At 44.2% G+C, this 14,597-nt stretch overlaps 2 protein-coding genes across 2 annotated transcripts; one reads left to right on the top strand and one right to left on the bottom strand.

Annotated features, from left to right (window-relative positions):
- Positions 1 to 2,408: 2,408 nt before the first annotated feature.
- Positions 2,409 to 12,694, bottom strand: LOC142407225 (mitochondrial amidoxime reducing component 2-like). The gene is made up of 7 exons (XM_075496458.1): positions 12,354 to 12,694; positions 11,940 to 12,113; positions 8,205 to 8,367; positions 6,397 to 6,537; positions 5,327 to 5,388; positions 5,167 to 5,238; positions 2,409 to 4,629 (listed from the first exon to the last, which is right to left on the bottom strand). Exons 1-7 carry the CDS (start codon positions 12,626 to 12,628, stop codon positions 4,503 to 4,505), a joined length of 1,014 nt encoding a protein of 337 aa, XP_075352573.1. The 5' UTR covers positions 12,629 to 12,694; the 3' UTR covers positions 2,409 to 4,502.
- An 8-nt stretch (positions 12,695 to 12,702) lies between these two features.
- PFN3 (profilin 3) lies at positions 12,703 to 13,985 on the top strand. Its single transcript, XM_075496459.1, has one exon. The coding sequence runs from the start codon at positions 13,513 to 13,515 to the stop codon at positions 13,906 to 13,908; it is 396 nt and encodes a 131-aa protein (XP_075352574.1). The 5' UTR covers positions 12,703 to 13,512; the 3' UTR covers positions 13,909 to 13,985.
- The last annotated feature ends 612 nt before the right edge of the window (positions 13,986 to 14,597 follow it).

Below are 14,597 nucleotides of genomic sequence, written 5' to 3'. Positions count from 1 at the left end.
ACATAGGGCCAGAAAAATGAGAGGGGTTCCCACCCAAACTCTTCACAACGATGTACCACAGCCTTCTCTGTGTCTATGGTCTGCACAGGTAGAAGATAGTCTCTACCTGCTGTTTAGCTCAGGCTACAATTACTTGTGTTTTGATTTCCTGAAGTCAACATGATGAGCTGTTGCTCATTGGGGAGCATGGCATTCCTCAGGACAGGCTACAAGTGGCTGTGACGAATATTGGAAGTTGACACTACCCCACAATTAAGGCTCATTCTCAATCCGTCTGCACAGAAATGCCTTGAGAACATGCAGCCACCCAGTTCCCTGCCTTGATTCACAGCTCCATCTCTTGCAGCTCCAGCCCTGACACACACCCTCTACACATCTGAGCCTTGCTCACCTCCTTTCCCCTTCCAACCATTCCTGTTCCCTGGTTCTGCTTGACCAAGCAATCTGCCACTCGCCATGCGGACACCATCCTTCCCTTTGCTGTAGATGGGCACCTCCTCGGCTCTTTGCTTCATGCCAGTCTCAGCTGTGGCAGATGATAGCCAGCATCACCACAAATTCAGTCCAAGCTTCATTGCCAGGCTTGACTGCCTACATCCTGGTTGCAACAATCCCAAACATGCATTTACCAGCTGAGGAGCCAAGGGGTATTAACCCCTGCTTCAACAGCACTGACCAGTACCGCATGCTCCCACGCAACACGATGCAGTCACACAGCAGCATTCGGCACTCCCCTCTCTGCTGTGAGCATCTTCTTCATACACTGCCCAGGAAGCAGCCTGGCTAGCAGGCAGGCATGGCACTGTTTCAAGATACTTGAAAAGGAACACCGATAAATAAAAGCGAAGAAAATTAGAAGTACATCTAGAGGTGAAAACCCTTGTCCCACATCAGGAAAGTCAATACAAGTGAAGATTCTGGCTCCAGAATCCAAATATTGTCATGTAGAGCAAGCAGATTTGTTTCCGAAGAGGCCCAGTGTCTGAAACCCTTACTGACTTCACCAGTGTCTCTAGGTAAAATGTGAAAATAATTACTAGTAACAGTGACATTCTAAGTAGAGATTGTTAACAATAACACAATGGCTATATAGAATATGTAAAAATAGGAACCTGTATGAGGTATGAATGCTGCCTCTCTTCCAGCTGAAGAAAAGACTGATACACATGTGGTTTTGATGCCTGCATTATTTTTTAAGAACCTTCTGTCCAAAAGAAACAAAGACTTTGCAGGTGTAGTCCTCAGCCCTGCAGCTGCTCAGTACAGGGAAATTCTTATGGATCTCAAAATGAGAATAATGCAATTTAAGGTGCTAGAATAGACCAGAAATGAACACTCTGTGGCAGCCCTTTTTGAAACCTTAGCCATTTGGAGTGGCAAGGGCCAGGAATCTCTTTTCTTCTTATGGAGAAGTGGAGCAATGCCTTTGGAAGGCTTTTTTACTGCTTACGATGCAGAAGCACAGATCTTTCTCTCTTTTCTTTTTTTGGGGGGTGGGGGTGGGGGCAGTCTTTGCTGAACTTGTACCCACCTCAGATCTTAAGCAACCAGGAAATTTCTGCCTGCAAGGACTGTCCTTCTCTCACACAATCTTCTGCAAGAATTATGCTGGTGCAGTAAGTGCTGTAAAACAAGTTTTGGCTTTATACTTAGAGACCTGAAACAAGAAACATGACCTCATGTTGACTTGGGTCTACTAAACTTTCCTACTTTCAAACCCATTTTTCCCTATTTTCATACATCTGTGGAAAAAAGAAGACAGTCTGTGAACATCTTTTTCATCATCTAGATCATAAGGGTTGTAAAATTCAGTCTGAAGACCACTTACATCTGATGGTTCTGCTCCCTTACACATATAGCTTCCTCTGGTTAACTGCATATTTTCCTGAACTTAGAGATTAGATTAAAAAAGAATAATCATCACTGTTAATTATATACGAGGTCCTGGAAACAGCAGCAGAAGTTAAATGCCAAAACAGAAAACAAAGAAAAAAGAAGATTCACAAATTTTACACCTTACAAGAGTTTGGATTCAATAGAAGTTTATATTTTTGTTTTCTTCCTCTAGAGTTAAAAAAGCAATTAACATTTTTAGGTACACAATTTAAAAAATAAGCTTTTTATGATTGACATGTTTTCAGTCTATTTCCTAAATGGCTTTAGCAAAATCAAATACAATTCCTACAGTTACAGAAGTTCAACATTTATATGAAGATATTTATACTGTAATGTCCATAATTATGCTCTCCACTTCCCGGAATGGCACTCTTTCATGACATAATTGATTTAAGTGTCACTTGTGAAATGTGTTGTACCCAGACGCATACCTGTTTTAGGATTCTAGCCAAATTCTTCTAAGGGGCTTTTACAGGGATAAATCAGGGGTTCAGATCTACGGCATTTTCTTAAAGAGGAATGCAGATGCAATTTCTCATTGGAGAGACAGCCCCATTTCCAAATTAGCCCAACTGACGACAGCCTAACTAGAAGCAACATGATCTATACCACACAATTTGTGCTACCTAAATCCTAATGTGGTGCTAAAAGAACAGTGAAAAAATATGTTTGGCTAGAGGCAAAAATTCAGCTCTCTTTCCTTCCGCTTCTTTGACTTAATGAAGAGACACACACTTAACTAATTGCTTTGGCAGGCCAGCAGGCTGTCTTTGCTTAATAATACCATTAGGAATTCCACAAGGGTTCAGCTTCTAATATTAAGGATCTTCAACATATGCTTTTTAAAAGTGAACTTCAGGATTATTTTCCTTTTTAAAAGATGCTTTTTCTCTCACTTCCTCGCACTAGTTGCTGCATCAGGCATAACAATGCACAAATATGCAACATGCAGTCTGAACTGGGTACTTGTCTGTCACAGGAAAACTTACAGAGCACTCTGCTAATGAAAGGATGTTCGGAGCAACTCTGAGTTCACAAATAATAGAAAACTACCTTGCCCATATGCCTGCTTCAGGCTTGCCACGTACATCTGTCTGAATCTGCTCAAAGGCACAATGGCTCTTCATTTTACAGGTCTGAGTTGTGAACATGCAGCAAAATTCCAGTTTCATATTCACAACAGAAAACCAAGAATCTAAATACCAAATTGGGTCATGATTTGTCCTTCTTCACACTTAATTAGAATCCTCTTTTTGGCTAGTTCAGTGCTCATTCTAGATCTAGTAATCCATAACAAAGTAAAAGGCAGCCAAGCATCTGGAAAATGGCTGGCTTTTGTCTTGGATTCCACTCCATTTAAAAAAAAAAATCATATAGTATTTAAAGAAAAGATACTACTGCCATGATCCAACTAGTTTCCTCCCCTGTTTTATACAGTATAAAATATAGCAGAAAATATAATTATCAGCTTCATACAAATGGCTGACATTTTGGTTAAAATAGGGGCAGGGATGGGGGACAACCAGAGATATAAACGCGTAACCAGTAAGGATGTTAACATGCTCAGTCTAAAACCACAGCTTCCCAAACATCTGCTTAGCAGCCTAACTTTCTATAACAAGAGAGTCACTGAGCCAGAGAGGAACTACGCATGAACACCGAGCCCTACAATATTGGCCTGGACATCAGCTGGAACGGCGCAGGCTCAGAATCAGATCACTCCCAACAGCTTTTCTTCCCCTCCAATGTGCATAAAGTCTCTGATCCAGTGAACACCTAATTCTTTCAGTCAAACTGGAAGTTCTACTGATACATTAGCAATTACATCACTACTCTACAGCCTAGCTGTTATGGTATGCTTCACAGCAGTAAAAATTGATGGTTCAAACTCTATCAAGCAGAGGTCATAAACTAAACGAACCCCCAGACTTACACATTATTAGTCAGTGTTCCCACCTCTAGATTAGAGTAGCATTTAGTCAGCTCACAACCCTTGTCCCTCTGATATTGCTCTAATCTCGAAATACAGTAGCAATCTTCAGGAAATGACTGCAGGGTAAGAAACATTGCAAGGAAGTACCTCCAGACATAGACAGGGTAAGATGCTTAGGACCAAAGAAGGGCGGAATCTAAGACAAAGCCTTGCCATCTGCACTCCCTGTTCACCTGTAAAGGCAGCTCCGTGACCAACATACTTACTTTATGCTTGGCATGACTGTTTTTGTAGTTCTTTATAGGCACTGAATGTATCTAATACACGATGCAAAGCCCTTGTACATAATTTCGGATTACGATACAAGCTTGACGTAAGATTTTTGGAGGTGTGATATTCACAGTAGTGCTGTGAAGTCTGTCTTGGATTAGAGTTTCTTCTGTCACAGCCTCCAGAAAAACTAAAGACATGGTTGCTACAGGCATGCTAGTAGATGACATGATCTGAAATGATTGGCACCTCATAGCCTCAAAGACCCCCCTGCACCTTACAGAGGAACATAGCACAAAAAATATTGCAAGGAATAAGAAAAAGTTATGCTGATGACCATGTTCATGGGAAAACAATTTGCCTATCAAAGTGAAAAGGCATCTTCTGATCAAAGTCTCTCTCACTACTGGACCATCTTGTACACAGGGTCTCCAACTTGAATCGTTCCAATTTTGTCAACGGCAAAGTATCTTCCAAACAGAGGGCTGGATTTGTGTATGTGTCGCTCAGACGGATCACATAAGCGGTAACTGTAGAGAGAGCACTTCTTTAGAATCAGTGGTAGCAAATTCTAAACATCAAAATATCAGTGATGAGAGAGAGGACATACGAATAGCGATGCCCTGTTTTGGTCACCATACTAGACTAAAAACTAAATAAATATCACAATAAAGAGAACCAAGCAGTTGAAATAGATTAAAAAAGCCTGATTGTATTCACACATCCACGTATAACACACATACAAGAGACTTTATAAAAAGAAATGCCAAAGTTGCAAAGTTAGACCTTTAAATACTTTAAATACCTGTTACCCCAGGCATCCACCCTAGCAGAGATGAAAGAGACAGGGAATGTAAAGTTTGCAAGAAAGAAGAGAGAACTTCCTGAATTTTCTTACCATATAGAATTGCAGAAAGTAGAATGGAAGCCAATATACACAGACCTTTACACTGCATTATTATGTCCCACACATACTTCAAACCACTTTTAAAACACTAGTCTAACATCTGTTGGGATCTAGCCTAAATCCACTCTCACAGCATAAGAAGCACTGGTATTTTTACAACCTTTTCAATGTTTCCAGGGGCTCCTTCCTGTCCAGGACCCCAGTGTCTGGGTTAACAGTTGTTAAAATACACCTGCAATGACAGACAGCGCCAAATCAATAATGGCTTCTTATTATAAATCTCTATACATCTATATAAAATAACAGGCTCAAATGTTTACCTGGCACAACACACTGTTCCTTTCATCTCCGCATCACCAATAAGAATCTCCTCCCAGGTATCCTGAGGGAAGGTAAACATTATGCCCAGATTAGACATATCCACATGCAACCATTTTTCCAGGAGTGGCACAGTCATTCCTAGAAGAAGCAGTACCACTCCAGATGATCACTTTTACTTGCGTTTTCAAAATAAGTACAATTATATTATGGTACTATTTTAATGAAACCACTACGGTCGCTGCATTCATCCAATTCAGGACCCACTAGTAATTACATCTGGAAAGAAAGGTACAGCAGTTAACAAATCCCATTCTGCAGCGTGCACTTGTCTGAACCTAAAGCAAGCTTATTCTTACTGTATGTGTGATAATCTGATCTGTGACCTTTGGTAAGTCACCATTTTTGCAGAACGGAAATTTTTAGTGGAAGTAAGTTTTCACTTCTTGTCTACACAAGCTTCCTATCACAATCCTTCTTGGAAGACAAAAACCCATTCCCATTTTAGGAACTTCTTAGATTTGTGGAATTATCAGATCTATCCAGAGCAAATTCGCTGGAGAAATGGCAACATGACATAAAAACACTTAAAAGCCACCATCACCAGTCCACTTCATCACCAGATACCTTCCTAGATAGTGTTTTTTGAACTACCAGAATATTGTCAGAGATGCAGTGATAGACTGCAGTATTATAAGGGTCAGTTTTACTCTTGTGCCAAAGGCTGTAAATTGACAGTGTGATGTTTTATAAATTGTTCATTTGTATCATTACTTGATCAATTATAGCATGCATTGCTTTCCCTACCTTACACTTAAAGATGAGCTTTTAGTAGCAGCCTGTCATTTAAATACACTTATTTTATTCTTTGCCAAGCTAAATGAGACCTGTCTCCTCCCTCAATATTTCACATGCACTGACGTGAGCAGAAACTGTATCTCTCTGGAATCCAGTCATAAAAATCCCAGAACAGCAGCTTTCCTCATCCTTATAGGCACCACCACACAAGGAAACTGAGTTACAAAGAAACAGAACCAAGCCTTCAGAAAGACATTTAAAACAGTTATTTTACCTCCTCAAAAGCACTGCAATCTGTCACAAGAATATTTGGCCTGAAGTTCTGTATCTTAACTTTCTTCTCCAGCCTTGTATTTAGATCTTCCAGTGAAGCTTCTGAGAGGATCAAGACTGGGCTACAGTCAGGATAGGCAACCTACATAAACAAACACAAACAAATCCTAAGGCTGCTGTAACAGCACGGGAGCAAAGTTACTGAATGGCAAAAGGACAGATATGTTGGAACCAGTGGCCACATATTAGCCTGACTGTTAGGCTGCTGCATTCAAGTTTTAATTTTCCCGGAAGTAGGTTAACAAAAAAAATAACATGCCCTTTCCTATTTCAGTAACCACAGGAAGTTTCATTTGCTCAAATTGTAAAATCAAACTTCCACTTACAGAATTAAACCAAAATTATAGAAGCTACCACAACTTCTTACAAAAGAATACTGTATGCATGTTCCAGACATTTATTCTAGGTGTTACAGATGGAACTAAACTTAACATGTTTTACTAAGTTATGAAAGGTACTTAAGACGTTTATGGACCTGCTGAACTTATCTGGTTGACTATAATCAACTAATTGGATTTTCTATATAATGAATCTCTCTCATCACAACACCAGAGGGAGTTTCACATACGGAATAGCAATACTAAATTGCAACCGTCCATTCATCTGTCTAAGTTTGCTTGGAAGTGGGAGGGCTGCCATTTTAGCAAACAAGGCCAATGAACAGTATTAAAAGAAAACTCCTATATATGCTAGTTCCACAGAAAAAAAAAAGGAGGAATTTTGGCAAGAATTTTAGTGTATAGCCCTCCTCCTGTCTTTCTCTTACATTATCCTTTCCCTCACTTGTACATGCCTTTACAACCACAAGAAGATGAGTGTTGAAATAACTACACAAACAATTCTGCCCTCTTTTCATGCTAAGATTCCTGAACGTCACCCCTCCTAATCTGACATCCCTTTTGCTGAAACCTACTCTTCTGTATTGGTCTCAGTGCCCTTACATAATAAATGCGTATGTATAAAAGACCATAATCGAATATACCTTCTTCTCTTTGTGCAACAACCAGCAAAACACTGATGCCCTATAGATAGTAACATCACATCAGTAAGGCAAGGTACTCACAACTTGCATTTGCTTAAAAAGCTTATACTCATCGGGTACAGTTCAAACCATCTTCAGGTGAGAGAGCTGTTCAGACAAAAAGAAGGGCATCAGTGGCTCCAACGATCTGAGGATGTCTGAGCACAGCATCTCCTTTCCCTACCTGCATTAACTCTCTCTAATATCACACCTCTTCCCACAGAAAGAGAGAGATGAAACCTCTGTAACCTTCTTTGGATTTTAATTCCTAGGCCCACAACTACAGAGCCCTGGATTAAGCATTGTTCCTTTAAACAAAATACGAGGTAACACAGCTCATATCACTACACTCCTAGACCTAACAAGGGATAGGGAACGGAAGTTTTCTATGCGACACAGATTACACCATCAAACCATCTTTAAAAACGTAACTTTTTTCTATTCACTGAGGCACAAAAGGAATGCTATTCTGCAATGTAACAGTTCCTCTTCATATATCAGTATCAGACTCTTTAGCTGTGAATGGTCAATAGCTCAGAACAGATTTAAAGTAAAACTTAAGCAAGTCATCTCATCACAGAAAAGGCAAATATTCATGCGGTTTAAGTATGTGACTACCCACCTTGCTAAACTGAGCTCAATCACCAATGACGGAATGGGTAGGTTTCAGTGGGTGGGTGGGAAATGGTTAAAAGAAAGTACTTCTGAGAAAAAAAATATTCATTTACCTCATCTGTGGTTCGGAAAAGGTTTATTATGTCCTTTGACTTTCTTGGCACCATGGAGGGCTCAAAGTGCACCAGTCGATATGGCTCTGAATTCAGGAAAGTGGTGATCCACTGAGCCACTTCATCTCCACAGTCCCTGCCTTGGATATCTAGTCCAAACACCCTGAAGAGTCACAAGACACATCAGCAAGTTAGCTGGAAAGCCGAAGGCTCAAGGATGCTTATTATTCAAAGGCAAACAACTTGTTTTAACGGCAGTGGCAATACATAGTAAACAAACCTCCTAGATTGTAACAAGGTGGAAGTTGGTTTCCGAATTTGGCACAAGGATCATTCCCAGTGCGCAATCTCCTTATGGTCACCTTGTTTTGGAAGCTAAGTAATATGGACATGGCCGGACGATACCAGCTGGTGAAAGAATGAGCCATGAAACAGCCTTTAGGTGCCCAGAGCTAACTGTCACACTAGTGACCAGTAACAAACCTACCTGTTTGCCATACTTGCAAGCAAAAAAAGGGTCTACTCTTGCATTTGCATGTGACTGCAACACCAAAAGACTTTCCCAGAAATCAACTGAAAGGTAATTAATTTTAGAAAATAAATGATAGTTTGAAAGGATGTGGTTACTTACTGTAATTGACATTTACAAATGTTATTAATTGTAGATGTCCCTGATTGTTAAGGAAGCTTTCCTTCAGATTTTAGTGCTGTAAAAGTTTAGCCAGAACTGAATGAAACTCTTAAGCTCAAACTTAAGATACTGAGCTAATATATATGCTGAGAGAGGTTAAATATTTATAATGGAAGCAAAGTCCATGGGGCATAAAAAGCCACTGGCAGCAGCATACAAACAAGTTTAAGCAAGGAACGCTTTCCTGGCAAGAAAAAGTAAAACCTCTACTCAATCTTCCAATAAACTTCAACACCAGTCACAAATAGTTTTACCACTCTCTTCAAAGTAGTGATTTTGACCCAAATGCACTGCAGTTTCCTCTACCTCTGCAATCATACCTGGGACAGCTTAAAGCATAGAGATGCCCAGGCAGTTCATCTAGCCCGAGCCCAGCTGCTAGGAGCCCTCCTTTACTCATCTGGGGGAGAGATGAATCGTCAGGGTGCTGTCAGCAATATTCCTCCTCTGTTTGCTGGAATCCCTGTATGAACTCTGTGGCACAGGCTGGGACTACATGCCATTGCCCCATACAGCATTCAACTGCCTTTCTCTTCCCTCCGTTCTCTCAGTCCCTGCGTGCCTTCTGGCTGGCATAACAGAGGTGAGGGTCTTACAGCTTCCAACGCTACTGTTTTCCACCCACAAAGCAGATCTATCCTAAGCACTCTGTGGTACAGGGATCCACAGGAATACATCATGCAATTTAAGTATCTCAACACATACAGACAAAGGGCACAAATGAAGAACACAGAGGCTTCTTAACCAGAGGGCTGTAAAAACCCTCTAGCATATTATTTGCACAAATAGAAACTGTGCCTACATAATGGCTTCAGTCCTACGTTTGGCTCCCCAAAACACAGGATTTCTAAATATCCAAGTAAAATCTGCAACTGGACTTACCAGTTTTAAAGATTAGCACCTGCACAGCCTTTTGCAGCCAGATGCACTATTGCATTGCCTCAGCTCTAAACTACCAGGCATGAGCCAGCACCCATCTGAAGGCATCGTGCTCACCCAGTTGCAGAATACATACAAGTCTGTGCAGAGGACCTTGCCAGCAGAGTGTACCATGCAGTAAGACAGCTACCCTCGCGCGCAAGCTGCAAGGGAAGAATCTCAGAGCAAGAGACAAATCTTCATTTGCCTGAACACAGTACTATTCCCAAAGCTCATTCTTACAAATGGCTGAATGGATCAGAAAGAATCAGCCTTGAGCTGACAAATGGCAAATCTTTTAAGCACAGCAGAATCATACAAAACCTCAGGATTCTTCCTGAGAAGTACAAGGCAACGTTTAACTATGGGTATTGCTAATTTCACACCCTGTGACACCACCTACAATACCGGACAACTTGGTAATTTTTAAAGTCCATTTACATGAATCTAACTTTTGCTTACGTGCATTCCCAAATTCTAGCAATTTTAAAGCCAGAGAGTGCAATGGTTTATTAAGGCAAAGAAAGAAAAGAATCAAGAGAAGAACAAATCACTGAGATCTAAAACTGGAAAATGCAAGTTAATTTTTCATTACTGAAATGTATTTAGTCTATTTAAATATTTTTCTAATGGCACAACAAATTTTAGAAAAATAACATATTGAAAACTGCATGTTTTTGTAGTGTATGTGTCATTGGCTCATGTGTCATATGGTCAACACATACATTTTATAGACAGATTTTTAAAAGGCTATCCTATTTCTCCATGAGAAATGCTATCATCTGTAACTTGCCCCTGCCTTGTATAAACCAAGATACTGAGCTATGCTGATCAAGGGTTTCCACAGCAACAGATTTATGCTAAAAGCTAGTGAATGCACTTCCTTTCTAGCACTCTTTCAGTTTTAATTACAGCAGCTGGTACCTTAACCTTCTCTGCTATCCAAAGGAAAAACACTTATCAGTATCTCTGTAGAGGCTAACAACATTTACAGTTACTAAATAGTCTTACATATTAACTGACATTTTAGCAGAGAAAAGGTTTTCTGCTTCCCCCTGCCAATTTTCCAGCATGGATTTCAATACATGGATGAAATAACTAGGCCTGCATTCACACAACAAAACTCTAGGCACACAGCTAAATGACTATGTTTGTAACCCGTTCACCTGAAACCCCTTTGAGGTAGCACCTACAGGGAATGACTTCTCTCTGGGGATGCCCATCTTTCCCATGTGACCACAGAGTGAACCTCAGGCAACCAAGTTTTTAATTTAGGCACCTCAGTTAAATGCCTACAGACAGGGGTGAGGGAATCTAAACACCGACATCTCACCAATTCCAAATGCACAATGTGTATCCAAAACTGTTGATGCACATACTAGCGGTGACCAGGAGATACCGATACGCATGACTGAGGCTCTCAGACGCAATTGCTCACCCAAGCAAAAATGAAAACACTAGAAGTAAACACAAATGAGTAAACACGTATGAAGAGTGAAGATCACAGTTCATTTGGCAGATGTGTAACGTGTGTTTTTTCAATATTGTGTCACCTTTTCCTGACATTTGTTTTCACCAGTGTTTAGCAGATTAAAACTAGACCTTTTGTTATGACAATCAATCCTGGCCTCCTGTGTAACACACGGCAGGGAATTTCACAGAATGGCTTGGGTTGGAAGGGACCTTAAAGATCATCTAGTCCAACTCCCCTGCCATGGGCAGGGACATCTTTCACTAGATCAGGTTGTTCAAAGCCCTGTCCAACCTGGCCTTTAACACTTCCAATGACAGGGCATCCACAATTTCTCTAGGCAACCCATTCCAGGGTCTCACCACCCTCACCGTAAAAAATTTCTTCCTTATGTCTAATCTAAACCTACCCCCTTTTAGTTTAAAACCATTGCCCCTTGTCCTGTCACTACAGCCCCTGGTCGGAAGTCTCTCTCCATTACGCAGATGGGGAGACAGACCCCCACAGAAAAGAAGCAGAGACACCCAACTTTCACCCTCCAATTTCTGCATGAGAAAACGCAAACCATCACAGAGTCTTGAAAAGCAAAGCATGTAAGTAAGAGATAGTATTTAGAGAGAAGAGAAGGGAAGGAAACCCCCCCCTTCTTCAGTACCTGCAGTTCTGCACACGATTTTTCCTGGGCAGCTTTATAGGCAAGCACAGCTTCTTCATTTCTGGGGCATCCAAGGTCAAGTGCCCATTTTCACAGCTGACAGAAATGAGGACCAGCCGTGGCTCCTGGCGAGCTGTAACCATGTGCCCATCTTCCTTGGTCACCAGCCAAAACCTGTAGCGTGACAGGGGACAGAAACGCGTCGAACAACGTTAAAGGCCGACGCCGAGCACAGGGTATTCCCGCAGCCCCGCGGCGTGCCGGCCACGGCAGCACCAGCACAACGGGCGCCTCTTCAAAGGCCTTGACGAAAACACCTCACAGGCGCGGAGCCGGGACGGAGGCCTGGCAGCAGGGCCTGCCCCCGCCGGGGGCCGGGCAGCAGCACCGCGCCTCGCCCCGCCCGCGCCGTACCTGTCCCGCAGCTCCCCGCTCCGCAGCCCCATCGGCGTCACCTGCGCCCGCCGCACCGCCACCCCCCGGCACGACTTCACCGGGTACACGAAGAGGCTCAGCACCGTCCCCACCCGCTGCAAGCGGCGGCGGCGCCCCGCCGCCCGCCTCCGCCCGCCGGCCCACCGCCAGGCCCCCAGCAGGGCGCCCAGCGCCAGCAGCGCCGCCGCCCCCCACAGCCAGCCCGGCCGCGCCGCCCGCAGCGACAGGCCCAGCGCGCCCCGCGCCCCCTTCATGGCGACTGGGCCGCGGCAGCGGCGGCGCGGCGCCTGAAGGGGCCGGGGCCGGGGCCGGGGCCGGGGCCGGGGGCGGGCCGAGGGCCGGCGGCCGCCCCCCTCCGGCCCCGCCGCCCAAGGGGCCCTCGCTGCGGGCAGCGCCGCGGCGGCCTGCGCGGGTTTCCCCGGCGGCTGCCCGCTGCTTCAGGCCGAGGCCTCCGCGGGGCCCAGACCTTGGTGGAAGAAAGAGTGCGATCACAGCGTGGAAAATAAAAGATCGGGTGCGCGCTGGCAGTGTCCAGCTTGACAAAATACAGGCAGCAAATACAGGCGTTTCTTTTACTGTCTGGGCTTTTATTGCAAGCAACGTTGAGGAAAAAGTATGAACTGCGTAGAAATACATGAGTACCTGAAATTCAGCTGTTTGGGTCAATGCAGAGAAAAAAGGGGAAACGGGTGGCTGGAGGCAAAGAGCTGGTGTGGGGGGTGGCAAATGGCGCCTGAGGTTGGGCTAGGGGGTCCCGTGCCGTTCGGCCGCCTTGGGGCGGCTGCCTGCGCCAGCTGCCTGGTACCAAACCCGTGAGACCCCCTCCGAGAGCTTCCCTCTTGTCGGCGGGGTCGCGGGGAAGTCACTTTGTGGGACACCCAGCTGCGAGGCAAATACGACTTAGAACAGGCTGGAGTGGCAAACGCCACTATCGTCGCAGGTCTCTCCTCACAGGCAAAGCAAGAGCCTTGGCCGTTGACTTCCCGCAGCTCCCCCATTCAGGCTTGCAGGGATCTGAAGGTCGAACTCACAAATTGAAATTTTTAGGATCAGTGTGCCGAGACCAACGTCCCAGCAGGCAGAAGACAGGGAAGCTCAGTGTAGGGCATTTCTGAGAGATTCGGACAGCCCGGCCACGATGGATTACTGGAAGTACTACATCAATGGCATCCTGGCGGACAGGAATGTTGAAGATGTGGCTATCGTGGGCCTCTCTGACAACAAGTGCGTGTGGGCGGCCAAGCCAGGAGGGCTCCTCGCAGCCATCTCGCCTCAAGAAGCGGCCTTGATCACAGGCCAGGATCGGAATACGTTGCTGCTAACGGGAATCACCGTAGCTGGCAAAAAGTGCAGTGTGATTTGTGACAACCTGCTGGTGGATGAAGACAACGTGATGGATGCCAGAAGCAAAGACAGTGACATCTGTATTGGCAAGACCCCCAAAGCCCTGATCTTCCTCCTGGGCGAGAAGGGAGTCCAGAGAGGAGCCCTCAACCAAAGGGTCCATGATATGATTGTGAGCATGAAAGCATGAAGCAAGTAGTGCCAAAGAGACAGACATCTTCTGCCTGAGCACAGAGGCACGGTCGTTGCTGTGGCAGAGAAGGGAAATAAAGCTGGTTTTGTTGCATATGTCTTTGCCTGCTTCTTTCGGGGTGGGGGGGAGATGCTGGGCAGGCAGCAGTGCTGGGACACTAACAGTCTACCTGACCAGCTGTGGTGCAGAAGGGAGTAACATCTGCATTCCTCATCAGGATGCTCAGTATTACTTGAGTGCTCCCCTGGCCATGTTGGGTAGTTGTTCCCTCTTATTTTACTGACTGATTTGGGGGTGAAGGTCTCTGATAACATTAGCTTTGGGAGAGGGCAGAAGGGAGGGCAATCCCTTTGCTCTCTTGTTCACCACTTCGCTGTTTAAATCATGCCCTAATGCCAGTCAAGGTTTTTGAGACCTTTCTCCTTCTACAAGTAGGCCACAATACTAAGGATAAGCAGGATTTACTGTTTATTTTGAATTCGCCCCTGGAATAAGCCCAGTTTGTTCGGGAGATTAACTATTGATCAGCAGAGCCTTGTGCTGCTGTTGGACTGTGTGGGAGGCACGTGCAGAGATAGTCTGCCACCTGCTCACCTTCTGCATCATTTGAAACCCCTTCTTACGCTGCTTTACTGAGCAAATTGGGTTTTTTTACGAGATAAGTTACCTGTCTTGCATCTGTGGCA

Source organism: Mycteria americana, chromosome 3 (genome assembly GCF_035582795.1).
Source record: "Mycteria americana isolate JAX WOST 10 ecotype Jacksonville Zoo and Gardens chromosome 3, USCA_MyAme_1.0, whole genome shotgun sequence".
Lineage (NCBI taxonomy): Eukaryota > Metazoa > Chordata > Aves > Ciconiiformes > Ciconiidae > Mycteria > Mycteria americana.
The sequence above is the reverse complement of the archived record's forward strand: the minus strand, read 5'-3'. Positions and strand labels throughout refer to the sequence as shown.